Source organism: Pezoporus occidentalis, unplaced genomic scaffold (genome assembly GCF_034315485.1).
Source record: "Pezoporus occidentalis ecotype Australia unplaced genomic scaffold, CSIRO_AGI_Poc_V1 ctg23, whole genome shotgun sequence".
Classification (NCBI taxonomy): Eukaryota; Metazoa; Chordata; class Aves; order Psittaciformes; family Psittacidae; genus Pezoporus; species Pezoporus occidentalis.
In genome coordinates this window covers 3,441,480-3,455,670 of record NW_026914180.1, presented here as the reverse complement: position 1 = coordinate 3,455,670, position 14,191 = coordinate 3,441,480, and the positions used below count along the sequence as shown (strand labels likewise).

Genomic DNA, 14,191 nt, shown 5'->3' with positions numbered 1-14,191 from the left:
TGTAATCTAAATCTACCCTCTTCCGGTTTAAAGCCATTTCTCCATGTCATTTCCCTACCTGCCCTTGGGAAAAGTGCTTTCCAAATTTCTTGTGGGCACTAGAAATGCTTTAGGGACTGGAAGCTGCTCTGAGGTCTCAATGGAGTCTTCTCCAGGCTGAACAAGCCCAGCTCTCTTAGCTTGTCCTCATATGTAATATTAGTATAATTTATGTAATTTTATAATGTGAAATGTAATATTAAGGTAATTAATGTAATATTATAAGAAAAATTGAATGAACCTTATCTGCATGAGGATGAACCATATTCACCACTGGTGTGATTGTTTTAAATTGTGGAAAATAGCTATACTGGAACTATGTACTTAAAACTATGCACTCAAAAACATGCTGTACGTAAACTCAGTAGTCTTATTTCCCATTCTTCTAGTTATATTCTATTCAATTAATATTCCTTAAACAGTAGCATAAGATGGAGGTAAATAGAAGGTGATTTTGTTTGATTTTTCTTATGAATGTTGTATTTTGTCTTACCTTTCAAATCTTAGAAAGTCTTGGTTTAGTTGATAGTTCAGCTCTAAGAAGAAAGAAAAGTTTTATGCTCTTTATTCTATGCCAATAAATTTTATTATTTATGTCTAACTGAGCATTCCTTCCTCCTCCAGCTGGATTGGATATCGGTCCCATCTCTGATGATCCTTCTACTCTGCCTCAGCCAAATGTCAACCAGAGTTCACGGCCATTGAGTGAAGAACAGCTGGATGGAATCCTCAGTCCAGAACTGGACAAAATGGTCACAGATGGTAATTTATTTCGTGCTTAATCTTGGTCTTCTAGAAAATGTTAGTAAAAAGCCTCCCTTTTTTTCTCAAATTACTTACCTGTGTATTGTAACGTACCTATTTAGACTTTGCTGCAGAATTAATTTTATTGCACCTTTTGATGATTCCTCATTCTGTGTTGTGTTTATTTTGTCCAGGCGCTATTCTTGGCAAACTGTACAAAATCCCAGGTAGGTGTTCTAATCTTAGTTGACTTTCATAGAATACAGTTTGTAAACAGTGCCAGCCAGCTCATGCACAATGTTTTTGCAGAGCTAGGAGGAAAGGATGTTGAAGATTTGTTCACAGCTGTGTTAAGTCCAGCAACCACACAGCCAGCTCCTTTGCCACAGCCTCCACCTCCACCACAGCTTATGCCTTTGCACAATCAAGGTATATTCCTTTGTTACTTTTAAAAAAGTAGCCTGGTCAGGATAGTTGTGTATCTTTTAAATATTGATGTGAAAGTAGGATGTGCCTTACTTTCTGCGATTTTGAACTGGTGGAATGCCATTGTTAATTTATGAAATGTGATTCTAAAACTGTTCTGAAGGGGGTATGTGATTAAAATGCACATAAATATTGCTAATAGAAAAGGACATTTATTTTTAGATTTTCCTGATGTATTAGAGCTTTTGTTTTAACTGGCACTTTAATAGTTTTGAAATTTGTCTGTGGTAAGGCATGTATCCTCTCTTCTGACTTTACTCTTTAATTACTTGTGAGTACCTCCTCAAGGACAAGGCAAGAATACGTGTAACAATGCGTTACTGAGTCTTAATTTCTTCTAAGAATTCAGTTTGACATACTAGCCAGTCCTACCCAAATAACACTCAGACGGCTAATTTTGGAATGTATCAGAGAGATTATAATTTATTTTCTGCGTTACTACTAAAATTATCCTGAGATAATACAGGATATTCTTGTTCTTATATTGAAAGCAAGGGGCAGGTTGATTTTATTTATTGTTGTTACCAGTGGAAATTAATTTATGTTATTTAGCAGTATGTATAAGCAGAAATAAATGCACTCTTTTCTCATCAGACATCATCTCTAGAGGATTTTCCCTGAGCTCATGTGCTAATTCTGTTATACTGGTACTACAGAAAAGTAGTATGCAGATTGATTTCACCAGTGAAGATTGATTTCCTAGTTGGATGAATTTCCATAAAAAAGAAAGACTTCAAAAGTCTTAGACAGGAGAGGGTTTAAAGCAAATAATGAGGTGATTTAAAACAAAAGTTAATATAGCTATCATTGCCTATTTCCCAGTTACTTGAGTTCTTGAAGAGATAAGTTCAGCATTTGAGCTCTGTAGGATTGTTTAACTTCTCCCTGTGGGTACTGCCACAATTACAAAGTTTTAGATTCATAATTTGGTTCAGTTACAGTGTAATGATCCACATGTTTCTGTGAGATAAATGCTTCAGTTATGGGGAAGCTTGCATCAAGTTTCAGCAATTTCAGGTAAACTTAATGCTCTCTTCTCATAAAAACATGTGATCCTACAGGCCTGACTCTCCATGCTGTTTGCCAGGTCTTGACAGTTAATGTATACTATGTACTTAGTAGTTATAATAAAGGACGTTCTTTTAAATTTTTAGTTACTTTCATCCAAACTTATACTTGCTGCATAGTGTATGTAACCTGTAGATCAGAAAAGGCAGTCTCCTAAAGCATGACATAATGATACAGTCTCATCCTACAGATGCATGCATCTACCTCGTGAGCTACTTCTATGCTTGTAAGAAAATACTGGGACAAAAGTTATGATGACACTTAGGTGACAGGGATTCAAAGGCCAGTGTTAATTATGTGTAGGAACATCTGCAGATACCATCTGCTGGAATGAATCTGCCTGTGCCACATTTGTAATATTGTAATCAAATGAATAAAATTTTCTGCTTTTGTACTGCTGGGCTGGACATTTAATTAGAAAATTCTGATGCTTATTTGACTAGATTTATCTGTTTCATTGGTTACAAATTAGGGAGTTTGTAGCTAATGAGGATTACTTTGGTGTACTGCTCAGAAGGGGTGATGTTTAATTCAGGTGCCTAATGATAATTCTGCGAGGACTGAAACCAACTTTCTCCGTGCTTGCTGCTTGGATCTGCATGTAACAAATATGGCAGACATTAGCCTTTAAGAATATACTTTAATATTAAGTGCAGTTTCATAGCACGGGCTACAGCAAAAGTCTTGGGAATCCATTAAAAAAAAAACAGATTTTCCAGACAAGAAAAAAAGGGATGTGATACAGTAGCAAAGGATCCCTTAAACTTACAGGGAAGCAGAGTAAACTGATACTTAAAATCTTTTCCAAAATATAAGATCGGTACAATTTTTAAGCAGTTATTTTTTTCATCAGATGAGACTGAAAACTTCCACCTCTGCCTTAAAAACAGTCACCCTTTAAAACAGTAATTTAAACTTCTTCTTTCCAGGAGAGAATGCGTTTCCAAGAGTGCCTCTTATGAATGGTCTGATTGGCCCTAACCCTCATCTCCCTCATACAGCTTTGGCTGCTGGGGGTGGACTGGGCACTTTCTCTCCCATTACACAGCAACCATATACTGATACCAGGTAGGTCAAGATGGGAAAACAAACCCCAGACATCTCTTGTTTAGCTTTTGTCACTTGTGGGGTGGTGATGTTATTAATACTGTGATATTATTAGTATTTGTCTACTTACGTCTGGACAGCCACTACGTAAACTTCTGTATTCTTGCAGCCTGTTCACTACTGAAATAACAAACAGAATAAGTACTTTGCTAATTGGTTGGTCGGATGGTTGGCTCTATGTTGACAGCAGCCTATATATAAAAACAAACACTTTTGATTTGTCAGGGATAAGAATCCAGCGTTCAATCCAATGGTAAGCGATCCAAATAGCTCATGGACACCATCTGCTCCACCTTTGGAAGGTGAAGGTGATACAATGTCCAATGCTCAAAGAAGCACCCTGAAGTGGGAAAAAGAAGAAGCTTTGGGTGAAATGGCAACAGTAGCACCTGTTCTCTATACAAATATCAACTTCCCTAACCTGAAGGAAGAATTCCCAGGTGAGTGGTTTTACTGAATGAAGTTAAATATTTTGTAGCAATATATGCATCTTCATTTGAAAGAATGTAAAATAGACTTTTCAAAGCCTTGTGGATTAACACATTTTTTGATTGCAGACTGGACTACAAGAGTGAAGCAGATTGCTAAACTGTGGAGGAAAGCAAGCTCACAGGAGAGGGCTCCATATGTGGTAAGAACGGTTACACCTGTGTTCGCATACATCCAGCAAACGTGTACTTCATTTATAAGGTTTTCATTTGTGGGTTTGTTGGTTTGGTTTTGTTTTGTTTTGTTTTTTAATAAATTAAGTTTTAGGGTTAGTGAAAGTTTACTTACTCCAAAAACACCTTTGTAATTCAGCTTCTAACTTTACACTTCTACCTGTGTTCTTTGCTTTTTAGTCCTGGTCTAAACTATGTTAGCATTGTGCAATCTAAAGACATGAACTGAGACAATAACATTTGTGGTTCCCGTTGCCTCTTTCCTACATTTCATCCATACCTCAAATCTTATTTGCTCTTTCGTTTTTTTGGCACAGAATCTTGCCAGTTTCTTCAGAAGGATAATAACAAATCATTATGTGGCTTTCCTCTCTTTAATCATCCCCTCTCACTAGTCTTTTTTTCTCCATTAGAGTTGCTGAAGTCTTTCACCTGTTGAACTAACCAGTCCAGAAGCATCAGTGCTCACATACCTACTTCCTTCATTTTATTTCTACACCTATGTTCTTGCCTTCCCCTTCACTACTCACTCTTTTCTACTGCTTTGTGATGGAAACTCTTTTGATATCTTCCATGTTGTGGGGAGTGTGAAGGATTCTATTTCTCACTCCAAAAGTGTCCACTTTCTTCACATCTGAGTCAAGTATTTGTAGTAGCTATTTGGAGTTGACTCCATTCTGTAGAACTTGTACCATTCAAAGGGTGACCCTTATGCTTTGTTGAAATCTCTTGTTGAAGCCTGCCCACATCCAAACCTCAGAACCTGTATTATGGCTGAATACATTTGCTAACAATGGCTGGGAAAGTCGAAAAGACTTTCCTTAATTTCCTGTCACATCTCCATTCCTGATTCTCATCTTTCCTTTGTTTCTTCACAACAGCAATTGGGTGATCATTCTCACTTTGTATGTTTCTGTGGATTTCACAGGGTTATGCTTTCAGTCCCTTAGCCTCTCCCACTACTAATAGTCCTATTAGTGAGCAAATTTGATTTCCATACATGTTGATGACTCAGAGCTTAATATTACGAACATCATCTCCTACTGTCCAAGTCAAAAAAGTCCCCTTATCTCTCTGATAACTTTCAGAGGATAAATTTTTACCCCAGCCTCAATGTGGGAAGTGCAATTCTTAATCTTTCTGAATCCCTTTCTACTTGAAATATTAATTCTCTGTTGTCTTCTTTTTATCACTGAGAAATTGTCATCATTCTGCTTTTATTCACACCTGTAACTTCAGCACCTTTGGACCTCTATGCCATCTTGTCCATTCTATGTGATTCCTTCTATGTAGTATTTATAAGACACAATCCACATACATGGGTGGATTTTTATCCAGGCACTTATCACTTTACAATTATATCTATTACTGATTTTTTTTCTTTTTTTTTTAATTGTTCTAAACATATGCAGTCATATTCCCCTTTATGGATATCCAAAAAGCAGCTGCGATAATTATTTCCTTCATGTTCAGGAGGAGGGTGCCTGCAAAGGCACACACGTGCACACAGGAGTATTTACACAGCCAGAGCTGTTACTTCCTCGCTGAAGTGTACTCTTGCATTCAGCTGTCACTAGTGCTCCTGCCATTGTGTGCACAAGAAGCTGCTGTGGTACCTCTCCTGAGGGACTTACACTCTGTGGGGATGAGTAAAGGCCACCTTAGAAATTAAATTCAGAAGCGTGTTAGTAAATTATAGGCTTTTTACTTACCTTGGTATGCACAATCCCCTCACAGGGGAAAATGACAATTTTTCTGCTGCCGTGACGCTGATACTGTCATCCATGTTTCTGTTTCATTGTTGGAGGGGAAGGATTAAAGCCTTTTCTGCTAGGCAACCCCTACTTGACAACTGCAAATAAAAATGTGAAAAAGATGATGTGAGGGTTTAATTCAGAAAAGGAATCACATCCTAGATTGCTGGTAAAACAGAGTCTTTGAAACTTCCATTAGATGCTTTAAAGTGTCAGTATGGCTATAAAATGCCTCATTGAAGAGGAATTGCTGTTCTTCTATCCAATTTTTCCTGATCCATAAGCCCATATCCTATGTTTATACTGCTAACTTAACACATACTGAGATCTATAGAGGCCATTTAGTGGAGCAGACTGTATTTTTCTTGTCATTGAAGTTCTCCACATTAGTGGCCTTTATTGATCCAAACATCATCCACTGTGCTCATGTCTTAAGATTGCAGACCACACCATTATGTGATTTGAAGGGTAAACTGGTGGGATTCATGCTTTCTTGCCACAACACAGTACCTGAAGCAGACATTCCTAACGTATAGAAAACCTCTATGCTAATAGTTCCTTATTTCTTTCCATGCATGGTAAACACAGAATTTCTATAGACTCTAATTGTTTTCAGTTTGGAATTCCTTCTAAAGTGCATAATTTAGTTTTGGAGAAGAAAATAAGGCTAACAACTCTTTCTTATCTTTTTCCAGCAAAAAGCCAGAGATAATAGAGCTGCTTTGCGCATCAATAAAGTACAGATGTCAAATGACTCCATGAAAAGGCAGCAGCAACAGGATAGCATTGATCCTAGTTCACGCATCGACTCCGACCTCTTTAAAGATCCATTAAAACAGAGGGAATCAGAACATGAGCAGGAATGGAAATTCAGACAGGTGCGTTGCATTGGGGCTGTTTTGTTATTTTTCTGCATTTTATTGCATTTTTGGAATCTGTTGTAACAAAATCAATCTTAACCTTTCTTTGTACATGAGTATTAAGTTAGCCATTCTGCCCAGGAAGAAAATAGATGCTATCACAAGAGAAGCTGCTTGTAAATGGTGGAAAACTTGTTTTAAAACTTTGACTCTTTGATCTTACATATTATGGAAATAGGTTATGCTTTCACTGTATGGAGTAGGTTTTTTTCTATATACCCTGTATTCAAGTAACCTTGTCCTGCAGACTGCTACTTCAGATTGGGCTGGTTGTCTCTTAAGAGCTCATTTGCCCCGCATCAGTGCTGCATCTGTCAGTAACCTTTCATCTTCAGAGTATAAGGTTGGAAAGCAGTGCTGCTCTTTAGGCAACCTGGAAAATGCTTCTTCCTAGGCAATCAAGGTGCATGTCGAAGTAACTGGACTTTACAAATAGCTAGACCCTCTGCTCCCATTGCATTTGAAATTTGCAGTTTACAGTTACTTATGATTGATCTTTGATGCATCCTGAAATTTTAATTACAGATTCAGTCACCAGAAAGATTTTGTATATCCTGGACTTAAAAATCTAATCTTTCTCCTCATAATTTTACAACAGCAAATGAGGCAAAAAAGCAAGCAGCAAGCCAAAATAGAAGCCACACAGAAGCTTGAGCAAGTGAAAAATGAGCAGCAGCAACAGCAGCAGCAACAGCAGCAGCAGCAGTTTGGTTCACAACAGCTTCTGAACCAGTCTGGCTCAGACACACCTAGCAGTGGGATCCAGAGCCCCTTAACACCGCAGACTGGCAATGGAAGTATGTCTCCTGCACAACAGACATTCCATAAGGATGTTTTTACAAAGCAGCAGCTACCTGCTACACCTGCGTCGGCATCCTCAGATGATGTGTTCCTAAAACCACAAGCCCCACCCCCTACTCCAACACGAATCTCAGTACATGATTCACTGTCTCAGTCTCAGACTCCTCAGACATCATCACAGCAGATGTTTTCTCCAGGTTCCACAAACACAAGACCTCCTTCTCCAATGGATCCATATGCTAAAATGGTGGGAACACCTAGACCAGCACCAATAAACCAAAATTTTGTTAGAAGAAACACTGTTGCACCATTAGATACCATTGCACCACAGTCATCCATATCTAGGCCCATTCAGGTAACTGAACCATCAGGAAGCAGGCCTTCCCCAGTCAGGGATTCATGTTCTTCATCTCCAGGTAACAGTGATCCCTATGCAAAGCCACCAGACACACCCAGGCCTGTCATGGCATCAGAGCAGTTCTCCAAACCAATGGGTGTCCCAAGATCACCCATAGTTACGGAGCAGTCAGGGAAGGTTCCTTTAACATCTGGAAGCAGTGATCCATTTACTAAGCCTGCTCCTAGGACTGATACGTTTCAGAGGCAGAGAGTAACTCCTGCCGATCCTTATGCACGGCCGCCATTGACTCCTACTCCTGCTCCTGTTGATGGTAGTCCTGGACCTTTCAAGACCCCTATGCGCCCACCTCAGTCCCCACAAGATCCTTATGCATCAATGCCAGCTACACCAAGGCGTGTTGCTGTTGATCCATATGAAAGGCCAGCATTGACACCAAGGCCAGTGGATAACTTTTCCCATAATCAACCTAATGATCCGTACAGCCAACCTCCCCTTACTCCCCATCCTGCAATAAAGGACACTTTTGCCCATCCACCCCGGATAGTGCGACAACAGAGTGATTCTTTCCCTCAGTCTGGGCCCATTTCAAGGCCAGCTTCTCAGGACCCTTACTCCCAGCCTCCAGGTACTCCTCGACCAGTTGCTGATCCTTATGCCCAACCTCCAGGAACTCCTCGGCCTACCACAGTTGATCCATATATGCAGCAACCACCAACACCAAGACCTGCTCAGCCAGCAGATTTATTTGCTCAGTCTCCAGCAAATCAGAGACATTCTGATCCATACGCCCAACCTCCTGGAACACCAAGGCCAGTTATTAATGATCCTTACTCTCAACAACCAGCAACTCCAAGGCCAGGGATTCCAGAGAGTTTTAACAGACCTGCAATGACAAGACCAGGACTAATGCCAAATAGAGATCCTTTCCTGCCGACACCACAGAACAGGTTCCAGGGCACTTTCGTCAGGCCATCAGATCCATGTTCTCAAACTCCCAGACCTGCAGGACCTGCAATAACAGATTCATTTAGCCATGGTCCAGCTGCTGCAGCACGTGACCCATATGATCAACCACCAATGACTCCAAGACCTCAGCCAGAATCTTTTGGAACTGGCCAGCTGGCCCATGATGCTGCTGAACAGCCACGGCCTGGATCTGAGGGCACCTTCAGTGCACCTGGAAATTCTCCAATGACTTCTCAAGGACAACAATTTCCCAAAGTTTCACAAGTTCCTGGCCCAGCACCAACCACAGGAGTAACAGATACACAGAATACTATGAATATGTCTCAAGCAGATACTGAGAAGTTAAGACAGGTGGGAATAATGTTTAATACTGATGGTATTAAAATTTCACAAGTAGAAGAATTTCCCCCATTTTTGTTAATACTTGAAGTTTCTTGCCATTAAACATTACTAGATAATGTAGCATTATCTTCATTCTTGTACTATGTTAATTTGGTCCTCCTGGATAGAATCCCAGTGCGGAGAATATAGAAACTTCAGTAATTGTTAAGTAGTTTGGACAAGATCCAAAAAGGAAGCAAGGGCTGTCTTCGAAGCCACTGAAGATGTAGGTAATGGGTCTGTAGTAGCTGTTCTATAGTGTGAGGAAAAAAACACACCTTGAAAGGACAATTAAGTCTATCCTATAATAGTTGAGATACAGAACTGATTGTCCGTGACTTGTTCACTGACCGTGAAAGGGAGTATCAGCAAAGATCTCAGACTAGACGTCTAACTTTTCAGTTGGCTAATGTGGAAGTGAATCCTTCCATTGGTCACTCTTCTTCTTGAGGCATATTCAGTGCAGCTTTTTGTCAGGAAATGTTTGGCCAACAGCTCTTGCTGAGACATAGGATTACATTCAATTTGTGGAAAGCTGCTCAGTCTTTTGTTTAGAAGGAGCAATGGGAAGTGGATTTTTTGGAAAAATTGATAGTATTTATCATATTTTTCATTATCATATGATAATCATTTTCTGCAGCTCTGGTGTAAACTTTCTGCTGAATTTTCTTCAGTGAATCTCGGGTCACCTTTCTCCCTCAGAATGCATGTGGTAAATTTCATGCAGTTAAAGGGCCTGTGTTACTGGAATAGAAAATGGAAAAGAGAGTTGCTTATACGTTAATTGGTAAAATTGGTTCTGGAGATTTAGCTTGCATTACCAGCATCTTGCTGTGTTTGTTCCCTCTTCTAATTTCTGAGGTGATCATGACGGTTTATGATATTTCTCTGTAGTGACTGAAGAATTTATTTTCTTCAAAAGGTTTAACCTAGTGGAGCGTAACATTTCCAAATACGTGAATTGCCATGTCAAGCACAGTGATTATTATATTCTTTTCAACAGCGCCAAAAGTTACGTGAAATTATTCTGCAGCAGCAACAGCAGAAAAAGAATGCGGTTCGGCAAGAAAAAGCCTTGCAGGATGCAGCAGCTCCTACCCATGCAGCTCCTCTTCAGCATTGGCAGCAAGACAACTTAAATCAAATGTTTAACCGCCCTCCTCCTCCGTATCCTGGGAATATTAGGTCCACTGTTGTCCCTCCAGGTGGGCCAAGGTTCGCTGTGTACCCGAAAGACCAACGTGGCCCATTTCCTGCTGATGGGCAGTTCAACAGGCCCCAGTTCCCAGGTGATATGAATGCCATGGGGATGAGGCCTCATGGTCTCAGGTAAGCTCTTTGATCTTTTAAACCTAGGTTGTTACAGGGTAGTTCTGCATTTACGGAAATTGCTAGATAAAGGGTAGGTGGATTTTTTTATGAAAAACATCTGTGCTGTCTACAGTAGCTGGTAAGCTTCCTGAAGGCAGTGTGTCCAGTGAGTTTTCCTAAAGCATCTGTAACATTAGAGTGTGTGCTTTACACTAACAGTGTTCTACACTGGCTTTTATTGGGAATAAATCAGAAATAAAAATGGAGAAACTGCAATACTTGTGAAAGTATTATGTGACCTGGAAGATCTTGTTGTCCATGGTTTGGGGGCAGTTTTTTTTAAAAGAAAGGTGATGTCTTAATAACGAATAAATGTAGTATTCTTGTTTTCGTTTATAATGAATATGTAATGCTATGCTGGAAAATGAATAGAGGTATCAGCATACATTGTCATCTCAGGAGTAATTATTTTCAATATTTTGGATTTGTTTCAGTAATTTCTAAATCCACACAACATTATTTTTTACACTGAGTTGCATTAACATGTAGTTTATTTACTAATGTAGTTCTGTCAGTTTTCTATCCATTATTATTATTGGAACTGAAAACAGGTTGTTTATTAAACATAATTAAAGCAATTACTTTATTGTAGTCATAAAGCTCATTTAAATGTAAGCATAATTAGTCAAAATATTTATTTAAATATCTTAATGAATGCATTATGTAAAGCATTTTGGTGAGTAGTTACTTAGTCAGATATGCCAGATTAGGCAGTCCTGAGAAAAAATGATTATTTATCTTTCATACTTTACTTTAGATATGGGTTTCCAGGAGGTGGCCATGGACCACCATCAGGTCAAGAACGTTTCCTTGGTCCTCAGCAGCCAATGCAACGCCCTGGAGTTCCACCACAGCTGAGGAGATCTCTGTCTATTGATATGCCTCGGCCGGTGAACAGTCCACAAATAAATAATACATCTGGGATCTCTCAACATTTTCCTCCCCAAGGAATTCCAGTTCAGCAGCACAATATATTGGGTCAGGCATTTATCGAGTTACGACACAGAGCTCCTGATGGGAGGCCAAGGCTGCCTTTTAATCCTTCTGCTCCAAATGTCATGGATGCAGCAGCACAGCATCAACGACATGCAGGGTTTATACCCAGACAGGAGTTTCCAGGCCCCAGACAGGCAGAACCTCTGAGACATAATTCTCAAGGTATGCCTAACCAGTTGCAGATACCTACAAGTTTGGAGCATATGTCACAATCACAGCAGGATCAAATCAATCCTGACAACTCACCTGCACTTGTAATACGTTCTGTAAGTCATCCACCAGTTGCTGATGCATTCCCAGGTCCATCTTTGACTACAGCTGCACCAGGTGATGAATCTGCAAATTTACAGATACCCAACCAGCCAAGTGATGGACTAGAAGAAAAGCTTGATCCTGATGATCCTGCTGTAAAAGATTTGGATGTAAAAGACCTTGATGGGGTTGAAGTCAAGGATTTAGATGATGAAGATCTGGAAAATTTGAATCTAGACACAGAGGATGGGAAAGGAGATGAACTGGACACTTTAGACAATTTGGAAACCAATGATCCTCACCTTGATGATCTTCTGAGGTCTGGGGAATTTGATATAATTGCATACACAGACCCAGACCTTGATGTGGGGGATAAGAAAGGAATGTTTAATGAAGAACTAGATCTTAGTGTCCCCATTGATGACAAACTAGATATCCAGGGCAAGACAGAAGAACCGAAACAGAAAGAACAAGGTGATAAAACTGTTTCCCCTCCTGAGACCCAGTCTCCACAGAAAAAATCTGCTGCAGAAAATGAAATTAAAACAGAAGTACTTTCCCCAAACACTCAGGAGGAAAAGAAGAATGAAAATGAAAAAAGTGAGGGAAATGCTGAAGCCACAAGTACTCAACAGGCTGCTGAAGTGGAGTTAAAGGATGGAGAAAAGGCTCCTGCACAGCCTGCTAACCCAGAATTCCCTGATAAAACTACTGCTGTTTCTAGTCAAGAAACAACTGTGCCTAGTCCAGATGCTCAGGGATCTGCACTTCCAGCTGTTCAAGGAGCAGTAAGTTCCTGCAGTATTTCTGGGTCCACACCAGTCCTCTCAAGTTTGCTATCTAATGAGAGCTCAGATAATGCTGAAGCAAGGACTCTAGGGTCTCCATCTCAATCTTTGCCAACACCACAAATGAATCGTGCATCAGGTATTCCCCAAACACTAATGACACCTGGTGGACAGATCTTGGAAAACACTTTAAATTCAAATTTGACCATGGTTCCACGAATGAACCATAATTTTTCTCAAGGGTCACCAAATCCAGGATTTATTCAGGGTCAGTCATCTAATCATAACTTCGGGACAGGACCGGCATCTAATCAGAGTGTGGCTATAACAAACCGTCCTGGTCCTAGTGGCATAACTGGGCCCCAACAGATAATGCTCCCTCAACCATTAGCTCAGCAACAAAATCGAGAGCGGCCACTGCTGCTAGAAGAACAGCCACTTCTTCTGCAGGACCTTTTGGATCAGGAAAGACAGGAGCAGCAGCAGCAGCGACAGATGCAAGCCATGATTCGCCAGCGTTCAGAGCCGTTTTTCCCCAATATTGGTATGTGGGTGATCTGTTTGTCTGAGATCTTGTTATTTTTTTAAAAATGCAGCAATAAATAGTTAACTAATCAGGTAGCACTAAAAGAAGGGGTAGATATGTGGAGCTTGAAGGTGACGCAACAAACAACTACCTACCTAGCAGGTACAATGGGAGTGTGGAAATCGAGCATGTGGTTGGAATTCTGAACTCTGTGGCAAGAATCCTGTTGATATTACCAGGATCAGGGTGACTCTGCATTACTGTCAAATTTTCTGACACTGCCTGTCATATATTCTCTTTAGGTTTTCATATGCTATATGGAGTAAATACACCCTTTGTAAACGAATGATCAAGTGCAGTGGTTCATATGTTGATACTTGATCTATCAATTTTCTCTTTCTGGTTGTTCTCCTACTCTTTGCAGTGGATAGCGTGTCTGAAGGAAAGAGATCATTGAAAGCTGTGTTACTGACTCACAGTCTAGGCAAGCCCCAGAAACATCACAAATAATTCTTCATGTACTAAAACCATTTAAGTCATTGCCTGTTTAATATAACTTAGCAGCTTGAGCATTCAGATCAAGACCGTCACTATCATTTAATAGTTTTTAATGAAACATGAAATTTTGAGCAAGATGTTAGCAGTAACTATACTGGCCATCAAGACTGTTGGTTCAAAAGACAAATTTAACCTACCCCCTAATTCACACTTCCATATCTGCAGTTATGTGGCCATCCCAGGTGGCTAAGATGACCTTCACAGTTCCCTCCCAACCTGAGCCATTCTGTGTTCCCATTTATACTGACCTCTCTGAGGCATCCAATGGGAGAGACAGCAAAAAAGCGTGCTTATGGTCTTTTCAGATGCTGTGTGTACCTTTTTGCCTGTAGTGCTAGGGTACTTACAGAGGCACTAAACCCTTTTCTTAGCAGATTAGTGGTGGTCTGTCAAGTTTCGCCAACAGAAACA

At 40.0% G+C, this 14,191-nt stretch overlaps 1 protein-coding gene across 24 annotated transcripts in view; it reads left to right on the top strand.

Moving 5' to 3' along the window:
- Positions 1 to 14,191, top strand: part of KMT2C (lysine methyltransferase 2C) — a 194,014-nt gene that overhangs the window by 153,764 nt on the left and 26,059 nt on the right. For 23 of the 24 annotated variants that reach the window (XM_062621427.1, XM_062621426.1, XM_062621433.1 and 20 more), the window contains 10 exons: positions 664 to 801; positions 978 to 1,010; positions 1,093 to 1,212; positions 3,267 to 3,405; positions 3,670 to 3,884; positions 4,002 to 4,075; positions 6,556 to 6,738; positions 7,379 to 9,259; positions 10,293 to 10,618; positions 11,418 to 13,240. In XM_062621427.1, the coding sequence (XP_062477411.1) occupies positions 664 to 801; positions 978 to 1,010; positions 1,093 to 1,212; positions 3,267 to 3,405; positions 3,670 to 3,884; positions 4,002 to 4,075; positions 6,556 to 6,738; positions 7,379 to 9,259; positions 10,293 to 10,618; positions 11,418 to 13,240 (4,932 nt within the window). The remainder of the gene's footprint in view (positions 1 to 663; positions 802 to 977; positions 1,011 to 1,092; positions 1,213 to 3,266; positions 3,406 to 3,669; positions 3,885 to 4,001; positions 4,076 to 6,555; positions 6,739 to 7,378; positions 9,260 to 10,292; positions 10,619 to 11,417; positions 13,241 to 14,191) is intronic. The other variant, XM_062621437.1, reaches the window with a different exon arrangement.